Consider the following 17,270-nt stretch of genomic DNA (forward strand, 5'->3'; position numbering starts at 1 on the left):
TATGCTTATATATAAAATGAATGTAGATACTAAACACCAGAGTTGGGCATTAGTCGAATAAAATATTATTCGATTGATTATTTGAATAAAAAATTATTCTTCATTGGTTTATTCTTAATTTTATTATTGATTTTTATTTTTATTCATTATTTTAATTTGTATTATTATTCGTTATTCGTTATATCCTATAATCATATAAATAATAAATTTAAATCATAAATAACGATGTATAATAATAATAGACTTATATTTAGACTTAAATAATATATATAATATATATAAAAATGTTATTATTCTTGATACACATACGTTATTATAGTTACTATAACGATAATTGTTATTATTGTTGTTATTACTGAATTTTATTAATAATTTATTATTAAAGTGTTAAATTATGTGAAATTTACGTAAAAATTTGTTTGGTAATTTACCGATTTATCTACAAAGATTAATGTAAAAACGCCAAAGAAGATAACATTTCTATAATAGTTTTTTAACATGTTTAGTTACCAAAATTTAGGTCTTGATAGGGCACAATTCACACCCATTTGATTGCGATTACTATAATACACAAGTTAAAAAAAAATTAATATCATTCATAAATAAATTAGTTATTCATGCTTTTAGTTTTTATTCTTTATTTTGATTTGTTTTTGCCCAACTCTGCTAAATATACATTATTATTAAATAATTATATATATTATAATATATTATTATATGATGTTTGGTACCTATGCGATACATCAGTTACGTGTATAAATGTATATTATATATAATTTAAATTTATATATATATATATAAACAAACATGTTTATTAATAAACTATATATAGGTGTTATCATTATACAAAATTATATTAAGTTGTCGACCATGTAAACATTATTAAAGATTTCTTTATCAACAGTGTCAAAAAATATCCTAAAAAAAATAACGTTATTGGTATATGTGACATGTATGAATGTGTATGTGATGTGCAGTGGCATATGCAAAAAAAAAAAAAAAAAATGTGCGAGATCAAAGACTTGGAAAATTTACGATGGGTTGTCATTTTACTATATCGATTTGACGAGTATTTTTTTTTACTCTAATAACTGATGAATTATTAATTACACAAACATGTGCGAATACGATAATTGCGTAGAATCTTATAAATAAAAAATTACTACTGTAGTAGTTAAAAATCGCAATATTAAAAGATACATAAGAATTAATTGTTATAGTATTGATCAAAATTTGATAAAATATAATATCCATTATAGAAGTATTCGTCTGAAAAATTATTTATGTTATCCTACGTTCAGTAATTATGTTTCCCTTTTTAGCTCTGGAAATAACGAAAAGTGTACTATTTAATTTATCGAGAAAAAACGATTTTTGTCAATTATATTTGGATAAAAAAAAAAAATAACTCGATAATGATCAACAGTGGTGGTAATCTCGGTTTCACACATGTCAATCTAGTATTATCTAAGCACGGAATCGCTTGGAAAAAACGCAGTTTTGATATCATTATTATAATAATGCTATAGCATTTTAGAATCATTGATGTGAAGCTCGTTGATAATTTCATAGACATATTTTTTGACAAGATGAAAATGATACGTATTGTAATTTATATATTATCTAAGTGAAAGTTTATAGATATATATACATATGTATTTACTCTGTAACAAGAGGACTGGTATCCACTGAAATGGGGTGTTTTTTTAAGAACGTAAATGTGTGTTATGTACAATGAATACATGTAACCAGTTCTGTTATGGCACTCCAAATCAAAACATCAACCTCAAACTTCTGAACCTTTTAAAAATTAGTAACTAATTAGTAACGGATCGTTAATGAATGTTGTTTGATTTGAATGATGTTGGAAGTTCGTAATCTAAATTTTATACTCCCCAAAGGTACAGTTTGATGAAGAATGTACGGTTTTTTTTTTTTTATTATATTTTTATTTTTATTTTTTTTTTTAAATATATTCAATCTGTTTACAAATATATAATAATAAGGATAACTTTAAGAAATAATTTGAGATGGAATTAGTTTGTTATTGATTTTTAGTGGGGGGCGTTCTCTTTTGTTTAGTGAAAAATTCACTTGAATGGTTTTTTCATCATTGATTTTAATTTTCCAGTTTTTGGCCCAAGATTATATTATATTTAGATGTGATTGTAAATTTTGAGATGCGATATCAGAAATATTATTTGACGAAAGTATTGCTGTGTCATCAACAAATGAGGCAAGAAGAGTTTGGCTTGTTGTAGGTATATCAGCGGTGAAGATATTATAGAGTATAGGTGAAAGGTCACTACCCTGAGGACCTGACTAATCTAGCTTTAATATTATGAATAGTCGAATAACTATTTTTCTGACGAATGGAAAATGACCAATTTTCAAGGTATGACTTGATGATCAAGTAATATGGTGAATGAGGAAAGTATTTTAGTTTAAATAGAAGCCCATCATACCAAACACGGTCGAAAGCCTGAGATATATCTAGAAATATCCCGGGGCAGAATGGCTTTGTCTCAAAGGAGTCTGAGATTTTATATGTGATTCTATGGATTTGGTGTATTGTGTTGTGTTTGCGACGGAAATCTAATTGTGATTTTGGTGATATGCTATGTTGGTTGATTATTAGTGAAATTCTATATAGAATTAATTTTTTGAAAAGCTTTACAAAAGTGGGTAGTAAATTGATAAGGCGATAAAAACTGATGAGGTGCTTAGGCTTATTTGGTTTAGAGATCATAATGATAATTGAATACTCCCATGTAGGAGGAAAGTAAGACAAATGAAGCATAGCCATATAGATATGAGTAAGAAACAGAATTGACTTTTTTGATAGGTTTTTTGCTATTTTATTTGTGATTTGGTCACGACCTGGTGATTTTTTTGGTCGAAGCTTGTGAATTACTGAAACAATTTTAGCAGGGGAAATCAGTTTTGCAGGAAGAGACATGGGCAAAGAGAAGGACAAAAATGAATTTACTAGGTTGGCGTAATATGGCGTAGAATTTAGATCAGGATCTGGAGAGAAAATAGAGGATAGATAATTACCAAAAAGATTTGCTTTCTCTACGTCAGAAATAGCTAATGATTTGTCAGGTCATTCAAGTGAATTTTTATTATTGTTGTATTATTATTATTGTATTGATTAGACTTTTGGTTGTTTTCAAGAGGAAGCTATTGTTGGGACTCAGAGTAGTTAAATATTTACTAAATTGTTCGGCTCTGTACTTTGCTAATTTAATTTTTAAATCATTTATGAGATGGTTATAAATAGTTTTGTGTATAGGATATTTTGTTCTTTGCCATAATGATCTATCTCGTAGTCTAACGTTTTGCTTTTATAAGATTAACTAAGAATGGAGGAAATGAAATTTGATAGTTTGGTAGGTTGTTATTTGAGGTATGGAAAGAAGAACTTGATACTGCGTTTTGAATTGACTTAGTTCGTATAGAGATTGCGTTGCCTATATCTTGAGGACACTTAAGTGGGAAAATGAGAGACATTGATTCGTCTAATTTTTGTTGAAATAGTTTCCATTCTATGGGTCCTGATGAAAGGGACTATCCAGGGACGAAAACAGGTAGGGATCCTTAGGTTAGCTATATGAGAGAATGGTCACTTGATCGGTCGTTTATGTTTTTTATATGGTATTTTAAACCAGTTGGGATTTGGGTTATGAAAAAATCGAGAATATTGAGGGATCTATTTTCATGTGTAGGCCAATAAGTTGGTTCATCCGGGGAAATAAAAGACAATTTATTTTTTAGTATTAAATTATGAAATAATCTACCCCTTGTGTTAGTGTATCTACTATCCCACTAGTTATGTTCAGTATTAAAATTTACATCTATTATAAAAAAAGCTACCAAAACTGGAAAAATCATTGCAATTTGGGTTCTGTGATTTGTTGGTTTGGAGGAAAATAAGCTGATGAGATTGTAACGTTTAAATTATTTATTTTTATTTTGATGTTGATTTAGTCCATTGGCATTCCAAAGAAATATTGATAAAGAGAAATGATTGATTGGGTTTGAGGTCATTTTTTATCTTGGACTTTTTCGATTACTTTTATAAGTAATTAGTGATTTTAGTTCGTTTATAAATGATATATATATATATATATATATAATGTTATGATTGAGGTAGAATGGTACATTATTATTTTCTTGGCATTTGATATTATTGTTGAGATGATTTTTCTTTGCTTAAGAAGAATGGCGGTTTCAAAGATTTTGAATATTCTTGAGAGAAGGGCAATCTCTATAATTCGCTGGAGGGTCACCAAAACAAAGCGCACATTTCGCTGGAAGGTCCTTGCTTTTTGTACAGATGTCTGAGGTATGTTGATCGCCACAACGGACGCAACGAGGTATGTTATTGCAGTAATGGCGCGTATGGCAAGGGAGTTTTTGATTGATAATGATGAACATTAGTTATGTTTCGAGCTAAGAAACCGCAGTTTCCTAATTCTTCTTTGATAAACTCGATTGAAGTAGAGGGGTGAAGATTTCTTACAGCTATACTGTAAGGTTTGTCCTCGTGTATTTGATATGTATAAAAGTTAACATTTTCTTCTTTGAGGTATCTATTAACCGTTCTATATAAGTTTGAGTTTGATGTAACAAGTTTTAGGCTGTTTTACGTAGTTTTGCATGAGAATTTCATGGATGGGATATTAAGGCTTTTAATTGATTCGCAGAATTGTTGGTAATTATTTATATTTGATTTAATAAATATGGGTGGAGATGCTCTGATACTGATATCATCGTTTTACATTTCTGTATCATTATTGTTTGTATTGTTCATGTTATTTTCGACGCTTAAAGGACTGTAACGATTTGGAGTAGAGAATATCTTTTGATTGTTCGATAATTTTGGATTTGGTAACATTTCTGGATTATACGCTTAGTAGGTGATTAATTGCCAATTATCAATATCTACATAGTCGGCATGGCTTGAACCTATGCCAGTATCTACTGATAATTTTTTTTTTGTTTATAATTTTAATTCCAGGTAATCTAGCATTTGTATTATGATCTGTATCTAATCTGTTTAGTTAGTGTTCGTCTTTGTGTTTGGTTTCAGTAATTTTGTTTGATGACGGGTTACTTTGAAAATTTGTGAAAGGCATTATATGATGACGTTATACTCACGATTTGCTTGATTCCCTTTTTAAGAGAAAGTCCCTGGTAAGGGAAAGTGCGTGGTTATTTTTATAAGAACAAACTTTTTTTTTTTGGAATCAACACGTTTAAAATTTAATTTAACTTCCCAAATTTAGTATAGATAAATATAATAGTAAACGGAACGAAAATTTCGCATGCACACATTACAAGTGCGGACCGAATTTTTATAATATTAAAGAAATCTACGTATCATATTAAATTTTCGTTTGCGTATGAAAAGATAAAATATAAAATTAATTGATCATAAGAAAATGATACATATATCAATAACAGCCTGAGATAATATATGAATATGCCCCGTCATGGTTGATCGCATTCTAATTACGAAAATATTAATTTTGGAGTGAGAGGTATAAACTAGAAATGTTGACTGTAACTAACTAGTTACTAATTTCACATGTTAGGATGAGAGTTTGAAATTGTGAATTCGGGGTGCCAAACTTACAAGGACCGTTTTAAACAAAAAATAAATTGATTCACGACAATGAAGCTAGAAAAGGAATGGAGAAAGCAGAAAAATACAATATAATTAGGTACACCGCTAAAACTGCTGATATAAAGTTTACGTGAACGTACATATAGATGAAAACCGACATGTACCCCCTTCGAGCAGACACTGTGCAAGGTAAGTTTAATACATGTACACATTTTTGGGTAACCTGCAGGGTTAAGTCGTCGTATTTGTGTTTGTGTGTATGTGTGTGTTGTGTATGTGCGTGCGTGTGTGTGTTCCGGGGCGTGTTTAGTCTAAAAAAGCTGTGGAAGCCGGTGAAATCGAAAATAGCGTCACAGCGCTACAGGTCAAATCGATTTCGGGAGAGATGATGGCCGAGTTTACACGCCCACACACAGTTACCCCCTCCTGCTCAGCTACTCTTCCGCGTTAGCTCCTTCCGAACACTCGATACGGCGGTAACAGTCCACTGCTGCTACTACACTACACAACACTACACTGTGCTGCGCTCCTCTCCGTATCACCGTCTTTATAATATATAAATATACAGTAATATATCGTTTATGGTACAATATAGCTCACGGCAAGCCGGTGCTCAGGAGAGCCACCCGTCACACCCTTATGGGCTACCTTGGCCTTCTTTTCCTACGGATATCTACTAACCGAACCTCTCCGTCTCGTCCTCCCGTTCGTCGCTCCCCCGCAGCAGAAACACCATCAACGGCAGCAGCCGTTTTTAATACGCGTTTAAATTATTCAGGTACACGCACACGCGTACAAACCACAAATAATATCATACAGTGAACGACGCAAGTGGGGGAAAAAAAATCGAAACGCGGGAAACCCTCGATTTGCAATACGTATACCGTCCGAATGACCCGATAGTCTTGACTACATCGGGTGTGTTTGTTATGCGAAAAAAACAGTCGTTCCTAGTTTTTGATGATCTTTCCCGTGCTATGGTTTTCGATAGGCCATAAAAAGTAATTATATTGGTGTCAAAAAATTCTTCAACCCATGTAGTATACACTAACTAGGTAAACCGAGTGTTTGTCGACTGCTTTTTCCCGTTTCGTGTAGTACTGTTATCGTATCTTCGGCATGCACTGACGTGGGTGCTGCTGCCGTGCGTTCGAGGACTGCGGTGATGTCTGCTGGCGAGTTCCCAGTGAAAATGACATGAGAAATAAGAGAGACAGAGACGCGGAGAGTAGTAAGGTCGGGAGGATCTAGTCGGGGCATGATGAGTAACATATGATAACATGCTGTATAGACTAGATAACGTTGCAGGAATCGGTTTTATTAAAAAAAAATCATACGCTCATGAACGAAAAGAAATCGAAGGGAACACTGCAGTGAATATTTTAGAGAAAAAAAATACTAACACACATAAAACGACGAACCTTCCGACGTCCCGTCTGAACGCATGCGATTTATTATACGTAGACGGCAGTTTTACGTTATAAACAACCGTCGTTATGTGTACACACGCGCGCACACGTTACGTACAATACTGAATTATATTATTAATTGTTATATTACATTTTTTCTGTGTACGTTTATTTTTAGATTTTTAATGTTTTGGAAATGCAAAATAATATTGTATCGTTTAATTACTTGTACCAAATCTAGTATAACATTACATATATATAATATGTTTTGCGTGATAAATTTAGGAAAAAAGCTAATATAACGAGTATATCTACACATCGTTAACACGCAATTTTAGTACGATATCGATTGTACACGAGTTAGTGTTGTAGTATTTCTACGGAGCCATATAAAGATTAGGTGAGTGAAACGGGACGGGACGAAGAAGTTTCTTTGTCCCCACACAGACTTTCTACCTCACTCCCCACGCTCGAAATGCCTAAACTTTAAACGCGCGAACGTATATACCGAGTAACGATAGTCAAGAATAATATAAACACGTACAAGGCGTGTATAAATATATACACTCATATCTTATGTATCGAAACGTTCGTATGAAATAATCGTAATCTAAATAAATAATAATAATTATACTCTACATTATATTATTATGTACTCGTATATGTGTGTGTGTATATATATATATATATATATATCCCTCAAGACATTACTATGCATAACGTGTATACGTACACTTGAAATAGTATAAAATAAAAGAAAGTTATACACACGTTCAAAAAATATAAATTAAGGACAGTATTATCATTATATTTTATCATTAATATAGAAGAACAGGGAGTATTTAAATCATATAATACTGTTTGTCATTGAAAGTGTTAAGAAAATATTAATGATATCGTTACGGTTCTCTAAACGGAATATTACTCAGTATATTAATGGTTGTGTATTCGGTGTACACGTATAATAAATATATGCTTTGGTATGAACCTCTATATAATAAGTATATGGAATAGAATTTACAAAGTTATTGTAATAGAAATTATAAAATAAAACAAAATTGATGTATAACTCACCTCCATAATTCGGTCTTACTCTTTTGTCGTAACTGCCGCTGAAGGAATCGAGTATGGCCGAAATGTTCACGTCACCGTACATACTACTGCTGAAACAAACCGATGCAATCGTCACAGTTTACCTGTCCGTAAAAACGACTAGTCTTATACTACTTGAAAGTTTTACAGTCCGAAAGACTTTATAATTATAGAAAAACATATATTCTCAAGCTTTATCTAGAAAACCCCAGCTACAGAGCTCCGAGATAACTTTTCAGGGATTCAACAAGTTTAAAAATAAATTACTTCTAGTACATAAATATCATTATTTTATTAATTTTTATTACTCGGGACTCCAAAAAAAGTATATAACTTTATTGTTTATGGCTACAAAGGGATTTTCGACGAAAAAAGTTTAGAATCACTGATGTGTAACGTATTCGTGCATTTATTTCTGGATCGCGTGCACACCGCGCGCGATCCATTCAAGCAGAATCGGCCAACGGTACAGATATACGTGCACGCGTAAGTTAGTCATAAGCGGGACCGGCTTTAGCTCTTTCAGGGCTCAGTGCAAGAATTATTTTGTCAATCCTCCATCATAAATGACTTAAACAGGCAGAATATTAGGAGCTGGAGGGTCCTCATTGTACATGTTATAACCTGAACATCATTCATAATAAGAAATGCTCAAAATAATTGTTCAAACGTGCATATTTGCCACATATTTGTAAATCATTCATAGAACAAACATAATAACACTTTTAATAATATAGTGATAGTTTATTAAACTGTAATTGTACCCACAAATGCGTGCGGTCAATCTTTGCATGTCGATTGTATAATATATAACGATAATTTTAATAATAATCAAATTTATATTAAATTACATCGTGACATTTTTTTTTTTCTATCTAAGGTAAATAATTTGCGTCGATAACAACTGATCAAATTTAATTCTAATTTTGACGCCAATCGCGCGCCCTTTTGATTTTAGCACCCTATGCCGTTGCACGCGTCGAACGTATTTAATACTAGCCCTGGTCATATGCATACATAGTGACAAATTCGTTGGGGTTGTCGCGAACAAGGTTAGTGGACAATATTATGTTCTGAACTAGGAATACAACACGCGAGCAGTACTATAAGGAATACAGCGGATAATGACAGCGTGAAGAACATTTATTGAAGTGATAATAATGTATATATATATGCGCGTATTTACACGCTTTGGTGACGGCAATGTGCAATTAAATTTTCCCGTTTGAATATATTACTGTAATATAAACAATACAAGGATCGAGTTATGAGAGGATGTTTGCGCAAGCGAAAGTGAACGTACGCAGGAATTAATATTGAATTTACAATACCAAATAATAACGTTATGGCGTATATAGTGTGTGTGTAACCTTTTCAAAAATTAAAGTTTTAGTGGTGGTGGGTCGAAATGACATTTGTGACACATGCCCACTTGCCGCACAAATATTTATTTTTCTATGAAGTTATTTGTTCTCAGTTTCAAACTAGTGTACCCCGGAGATGACTAGAGCTGTCAAAACAAAAATTGGAGTGTCCAAACTGTTGTCTCGCGTAAACGAATTTTATGTTTAATATAAATTATGATTTTATTAAAGATAATATTATAAAATATATGTTTGTGGATAAATTATAATTAAACAAATGTTATTAATTTAATCATGGTATAATGTATCGCGAAGAGTTAAAATTTGAACCTTTTAGTGTTCTGTACACACTTGTGATGATTGAATATATGATTGAATTTTTAAAATGCTTATGTAATTCAATTTAGTAATAGAAATTTCAACGAAAATCAAACAGATGTTTTATAACTGATTACTGATTACTGTTATCACGATGTGACACATTAGCAACTACATCGTTTCATATTCAAATTCATAAGAAGTTAACACGAAATATCAGTGTTACGAGTAAAATATTAAAATTGTAATATAATTGAATATAATTATATCGTACACATAGAATTTATCAAATAGTATATAGGGAAAAATAAAAATCAATCATGAAAAATGTGTTTGACTTCCAAAAATATGTTATCATTAACAAAAAAATAAGATAGATATGAACAATAATTTTCTACAAACGTTTTTGAGATTTTGCCAAAACAAGATGACTATTATGCGGGACCGATATATCTGTATTGTATTCAAGAAGAAATGGATAGTAATAAAAAAAAAAAAAAACGTATGTCTACGCTTCAATAGAATTATGAAAGACGTTTTCAAGTTTCAGATGATCGTGTATTTACTATTATATAATTAATTTATGCTATTCATCCAAAAAATCAATCTTATTGAATAGTAGAACATTTTATGACATATGCATTTCAACAACTATTTTATTAGTATTGTTTCGTCTTTTGACGATAATATTATATTGGGAGTAAAAAAAACAATTATCTTAATCTTACGTTAAAATTGTTCAGTTTGCAGTATTTGAAATTCTGAAAATCGTGTTCAGGTGAATTTTACGTTTTCTTATCGAATTGTTATTCGATTTTTATACTTATCGTTAGGGCATTAAATATTTTTTAACCATAATTATAAACGAAATATAAATTATTCGTTCAACTGATCTATTCAAAATCCACTCACGTAATAAATTGTAATATTTTATATATTCCTTATAACATTAAAGTTATACAGATTTAATGATTTATTTTTCAACTTGAATAAAAGCTACACACGTCTTGACGCATGCGACGGAAACTTTAGCGTTTCCCTTGGACACGACCTAATTATAGTGTAGTTAATATACTATATATATTATATATACTAAGATAGCGGAACAAATCAGAAAGAGAGAGATATATAGAATAGCGTGTTTACGTTCGATGAAATTAAACCAAAAGTCAAGTGTCACGGTGTCAAACTACATCCGTCTAAAAAGTTTGGAAACCTATTTTTAGTGAGAGAATCACACGCGAAATCACCTGTAACAAACGGACGAATAATGAAACGACAAACCAACGGGTTTATAGGAATCGTATCACAACGAATATAATATTGCACACAAGCATATTCTCGTCTCTTTATTTTCTTTTTTCTACTCAACTTAAATAATATATTATTTACACTATATATCCAATATTTATATATATATATATATATGTAAAATATTATGTATTCATGTATTGGGACTATTACACACGTGTTGCACGAAAGTTAAAACTTTGTGTATGTTCTTATCGATATTCCATGTACAATAAGATCGACATCATTTCTTCAGTTCGAAAATACATTTACGCTACGCAAAAACACTCGAAAAGAGTACTTCAAACAGTGTGCTTGTGTATGGTGAAAAAGATAAACCATTAGCACCCTCATGTTTTATATTTATTATATATGCGCTTTGTATGCATGTGCACTTGTGTGTGCGTATTACGTTATGAAAATGACAAGGATAAAAGCATCGATTGACAGTTAAAACATTGTTGGTGGTACTGACATTGTACAGGCATTTCTACTCTTTACATATATTATTTTTGTATTATTTTCTACATTAATCTACTCAACCGTGACATAAATAACATAACTACTTGAATACCTTTTAAAAACGGGTATCGTACGTGATCCGAAATCAAAAACATTATCAATGCATCGCAGTAACCGTCAGATTTACTCGACAAAACATGTAATGGGTAATTTTTTTTTTTTTTTTACTTCGGTAAAATGACTTTCACGAACAGGCATTCTATACTTAGACGTTTTACATTTTACCGAAAGTTTGTTGAATAAAAAATGTTAAGTTTTTTTAAATTGTCAGATCTTGTACAAGCTCGCATTATTAATTGTTCGCCACGATACGCGACGTATATTATGCACGCATTGCAATATAAAATATACAGGTACTCGTATACCACTAGAGCGTGGTTGTGATTTATCGGACGTTGTTAGTTGATGACCAATATTAGTGATATGTTATATTTTTAACTAAATTTGAATTTAAGTCGTTAACAAGAATACTAAACTCTTTATTTATGAATTGGAATTTACTTAAAAAACGAAATTACAAACATAACTTTGTTTTTATCACTATGTTTTTATACAATATATACACACCATGTATATATGTGTATATATATATAATATTTAAATATAATAAATGTAATATTTAAAACAAATATATAATGTATATATAATACACATACAAGAAAGATTAAATTATTCGTTATATACATTTGACGTTTTACTAAGAGAATAAGCACATATTGTAGTCACATGTATAAATTATTTACAAATATTATGCACTGAAAAATTAATTGATTATAGCCAATAAATGGAGTATTGCTAAAAATCTAATGTGATCGTACACATAACTTTTGAATTGAATTACAAACATTGGATAGTTTTAACGCGAGTTAAAATATGATATCAAGAAGTACATTTTGAAATCGGAGACATTTAAATGATTAATAAAACGTCTTGGTTACGTAAATCTGACGGCAATAAAAATCTTATTTATACATATATTAACGCACACATGCATTATCGCATGTAACAATATCGTATTTACGAAAATGTAAGAGAGTGGTCAAAACGAAAAGAACAACATCGTAATTTTCACTCTTTGGTACTACACACAAATGTATTTTTGCAGGGACGGTATTAGGCGTAGGTGACCTAGGCCTACGCCCAGGGCACTCGATGAAAGGGTCTCTGATACGGCCCACGCCTCAATTATACATAATGTTAAAACTAAAAAAAATATAGGAATATAAGTCCAATATTCCTTCTCTTCATTCTATTCAATATTATTTATTATGATAGGTATATAATAATTTAGTCCATAGATAATAAATTATTATTAATGTCAGTCACCCGTTCGTAATCAATATTTATTTAGAATTTAGATATTAATAGCATCAGATAACGATTTAAAATTAGACGACTACTATTTATATGGGGAAGGGCGCATATTTGTTTATTCGCTCACAGCGCCAATGACTCCACTGTCGGCACTGTATTTATGTACGAATGTTGAATGGATAGGTACTTACGAAAACCCGATGTGCAAATAATATAAAATAAAGTAGGGTTACGCCTCTCACATAAAAATTAACCGTGTAAACGACGCAAAACAATTTAAGGGCACGCGTGGTTCAATTGAAACGTTCTGCTTAAACGCGACGTTTGTGAAATACTATGCAAGTTAATATGCATACATATATATATATATATATATATACACGTATATAAATTACGGTTTGTGTGTCATATTTTTTTAAAATATTATATTGTTATTTCCACCTTGTTCCGAGAGCTCGTCGAGTGACGTCAACGCTGAGAAAAACTTCACAAAGGATTCAGACCGTAGCAGAAACATTAATTTTTATAAATATATATACACATATATACACAACATTGAGAGGTGTATTACACTTCAACTCAAGCGTTGTATATGAATATGTGTGTGTGTGTTTTCAGGATACCGCCGTAGCGCTTGAACGAGCTCTTTACGCCCTGAGGAGACGCGCGCGTGAGACAAGGAGAAAGAGCAGTGATGGCGTTTAGTGGCTATTCATCGTGTTTCGTAACAATGTTATACTATCGTTATTGTTATTATTACGAGCGAGTGTATTATCATCTTTCGAAATGTTTTCGGTTGAACTCTCGAGCCCATCGCGGACGTATCACAAGGATTTTAAAAAACGCCTCTCACGTTGCTAAAACAAGTGTCACTGCGGTAGCCACTCGATCCTGCGGATTAAATTATGATGCTTCCTTTGTCGAGTTGGTTCGGCGGCGTGTCTACCGCGTGCTGTCGGGACAGGAAGGGACAACGGGGTGCGGTGAATGTTTTCGTAACGCAATGCTTTCGTCGAATGACGATAGACGTGCATGCGTTCTCTTATGGTCCGATTAGATTGACACTCAGCTAAGCCGTTGGTCCTTTGGCTCGAAGATTCACGTCCCCTCACCCACCCACCCACGGATAACTGTATTATTATCTCGGGGAGTCGACTCTGCGCCGAGGGGTAGTTGCGATTACAACGTCGTTCGGTCCGGTAAAAGTGGAAAACCGAATACTCACGCGGCATTCGTGCAAGGCGCCGACGGGGCCAAAATGGCGACGCAGGCCACCAGCCACGCGGACATGCGGCGTGCGGCCGCCGCCCGGCTGGCTGCGATCGTGTGACGACGCGCTGCCGGCCGGGTGGCCGATGGCGCCGCGTCCGCCTTGGACTCGGTGGCATACGGCGTCCGGGTGCGGCTATCGAAGCAGGGTGTCACCGCCGCCGCCGCCGCCGTGAACGGCCGCGGTTGGCAATCGTCCAGAGACCGCCGTTTTTGGTGGTGGTGGTGGTGGTGGTGGTGGTGGTTTTGTTGGTGATGATGGTGGTAGTGGTTGTGGTGGTGGTGGTGATGGTGCGGCTGCTGCTGACAGTGGACAACGTGGCGGTGACGATGGCGATGGTGATTGCGGTGGTGGTGCGGTCGGCGGCGGTGGTGTCGGTACGACGGTGAAAGCCGCCGGCCGCCGCACGTCATCGTCGTCGTGGTGGCCGCTGCAGCTGGCACCGCGGTGTCGTCGTCGTCGTCTTCGTAGCTGTGGCCTACGCGATTCACCGTTTTGCAACCACGGCCGATGCCGGAGCAGCATATACGTAGACGCCGTCGCGGTCGTCTTCGCAGCTGCAGCCGCGAGACGCCGACCACCGCCTCCTACAACTACTACTACAACTATTTATACCACTACTCCTGCTGGTGATCCTGCTCCTCCGGCTACTCGGCCGCTGGGTCCGTCTGCTGCCAGTCCGCCGGACGCGGTGGCGGAGGCGTTGTACACGCTCGCGCACAGGTACTAACGGCCAAAAAAAAAAAAAAAAAAAAAAAAAAAAATATATAAAAAAAAAAAAACACCGAACACGCGCGCACAATCGATTTACACTCGAGCGGTTGTGGAAATGAACTCTCGCGGATACGCACGCGAATAAACCCTCACCGGTCGGGCGAAAACACTGCACGAGCGACGAGCCGCGCGCGTATACCGTAGTGCGCGCCGTGTGCGTTACGGGACGGGTAAAATAAAGAGGATGAGAGAGAGTGAGTGAGGGACGGTGAGAAACGGTGAGGAGAGTATAAGTGTGTTTGTGTGTGTGTGTTGAGAGCGAGAGAGAGAAAAAAGGACCGGAAAAAAAAGCGTGTTCGCACGCGCGCGCGTATACTCGTATTCGTGCGCGCGTGTGCGAACGATGCGCTAGTGTGTACGCGTACGTGTGCCTCCGTGTGCGTGTGTGTGTGTGTGTGCGACCGTCCGTCCGCGCGCGCGATTGTCCGTGCGCCGCGGTCCCGGAGCTTTCTCCGGGGTTGTTTGCGCGCTCCGGCAGCTGGGCGACGGGACTCCCGCGCCGCCGCCGGGATATTCCGCTTGGCGCGCACCAACACTCGCGAGCACTGTACCGGCGGTGGCGGTGGCAGGGTCGATGGGGGCGCCCGCGATTGCCACGCGCGCCGTATTGATTCGGCACAGGCCGCCCAGCGCACCCTCACGTCCCTTCTTTTCCACCACCGCCGTCCCTTTACCACCTTGTAACTCCGCGCCTCGTCTTAAACCACCACCACCACTATCGTTGCCGCCGCAGCCACTGCCGTCGCTATCACATACGCCGCCGACACCACCCAATTACCTTATATAGGTTTTTTGATACACACACTCACACACACGTTGCACTGGTATATAGTAGCCCACGCGCGCGCGCGCTCACCGAAACTTTGGACGGAAACGTACGCGCTCTCTCGCACTGTGTTTCCAGTATACAAACGCGCGCGCCATAAGCCAAAATCAACGTATACTATTATTATTATTATTAGTGTATCTTATTCCTCTTGATATTACCGTTATTTCCAAACCGTTTCAATGTGCACGTCATTGAGCTATAGGTATATCGTTATTTCGGTCAAAACCGTTAGATCGTCGTCGCGCAGCCCGGGGCGAAGTGAAAAATGTCAGGCCATTTTTTTTCCACCGGTTTTAAAAAAAACGCTTTGAATTTTCAATAGCCCGCGGCGCTACTTGAATATTTATACACATATTATACGCCGTGCGAGAAGAAAACTAAATATAAATATCCCCTGAAAATTTTCAACCCAGGGCCAATTGCTTCTATCGTTAAACGCCTCCCTCGTGAACCAAGTGCTTCAATTCAATCGACGACGAGGGTCCTTGACGTGCGCTCGAGTTACGACAACGATAATCGAATTCGTTCTCTTCCTATCTAATTGATGGTTCCTAGGCGTCTATATCAACCGTCTCTCATATTATTATCATAACAATATTATTCGCGCGTAGAAGCGTTTATATAATAATTGTGTGTTATATATCAGTGTCCGCACTACTAGGAGACTAAAGGGCCGCATCGGTTGAATCTTAAAAAAATAACCCTCGAAAATTAGGGTCCAAGAGCGGCAAAAAAATATTTCAATTACTATCATCATCATCATCATCATCATTATCATCATCATCATCTTCTTTACTTAAATCTTAATGAAAATAATTAGATGTGAATAATAATTTGTTTTAGTTTTTATAATAAATACAATAGAACACTCTGCTTTTTGTACTGTTTTGTCATGATAATAATATTTACAAATTTACTATATTATTCGTTAAACGAGGAATTGAAAAAAAAAGAAACAACTGAGGTCACTATAAATATTTAATGAGAACAATTATTCATCGAGCCTATTTTGCAAATGATTAATTAATCATAAATCTAACACGATCAATCTGCAAATATTCTAAAACATATCTACCTAAACATGATAGTTTTTAAAAATGGTCTTCCGGCGAATTGTTTGTCAAACGAGTATTTAATATAAGAGCATTTTTTATGGATACAACTTATTTATAATCAACTTTTACCTTTACAAAGTGTAAATATCTCCATTGGAAAGAGCTTACCGGAAATTCGACTCGATCCCGATCATCTGGTTCGACTCAAACTATTAGTTTCTTCGATACGTATTACGGCTTGTTAAGTTGTGTTTCGTTTTAATAATTTAAAATGCTTACGATAATAATGCGGGAAAATATCAATATATGCGCGTATTATATTAGTGACTCTCAAAATATAAATTGTGAAACTCATATAATTGTTCATTTTATCGTCTGATTTATATTCCTTCGTTGAAAAA

At 34.9% G+C, this 17,270-nt stretch overlaps 1 protein-coding gene across 5 annotated transcripts in view; it reads right to left on the minus strand.

Moving 5' to 3' along the window:
* LOC112679291 (gamma-aminobutyric acid receptor subunit beta-like) overlaps positions 1-15,436 on the minus strand; it is a 42,720-nt gene extending 27,284 nt beyond the window's left edge. For 3 of the 5 annotated variants that reach the window (XM_025549038.1, XM_025549036.1, XM_025549034.1), the window contains exons 1-2: positions 14,167-15,435; positions 8,116-8,201 (exon numbers count right to left, since the gene is read on the minus strand). In XM_025549038.1, the coding sequence (XP_025404823.1) occupies positions 8,116-8,201; positions 14,167-14,624 (544 nt within the window). In that variant the 5' untranslated portion in view covers positions 14,625-15,435. Of the gene's footprint in view, positions 1-8,115; positions 8,202-14,166 lie in introns of those variants that run through there. The other 2 variants (XM_025549035.1, XM_025549037.1) reach the window with 2 other exon arrangements.
* Positions 15,437-17,270: the final 1,834 nt, after the last annotated feature.

This window comes from Sipha flava, unplaced genomic scaffold, assembly GCF_003268045.1.
Source record: "Sipha flava isolate LNK unplaced genomic scaffold, YSA_version1 133_pilon_pilon, whole genome shotgun sequence".
Taxonomy (NCBI): Eukaryota; Metazoa; Arthropoda; class Insecta; order Hemiptera; family Aphididae; genus Sipha; species Sipha flava.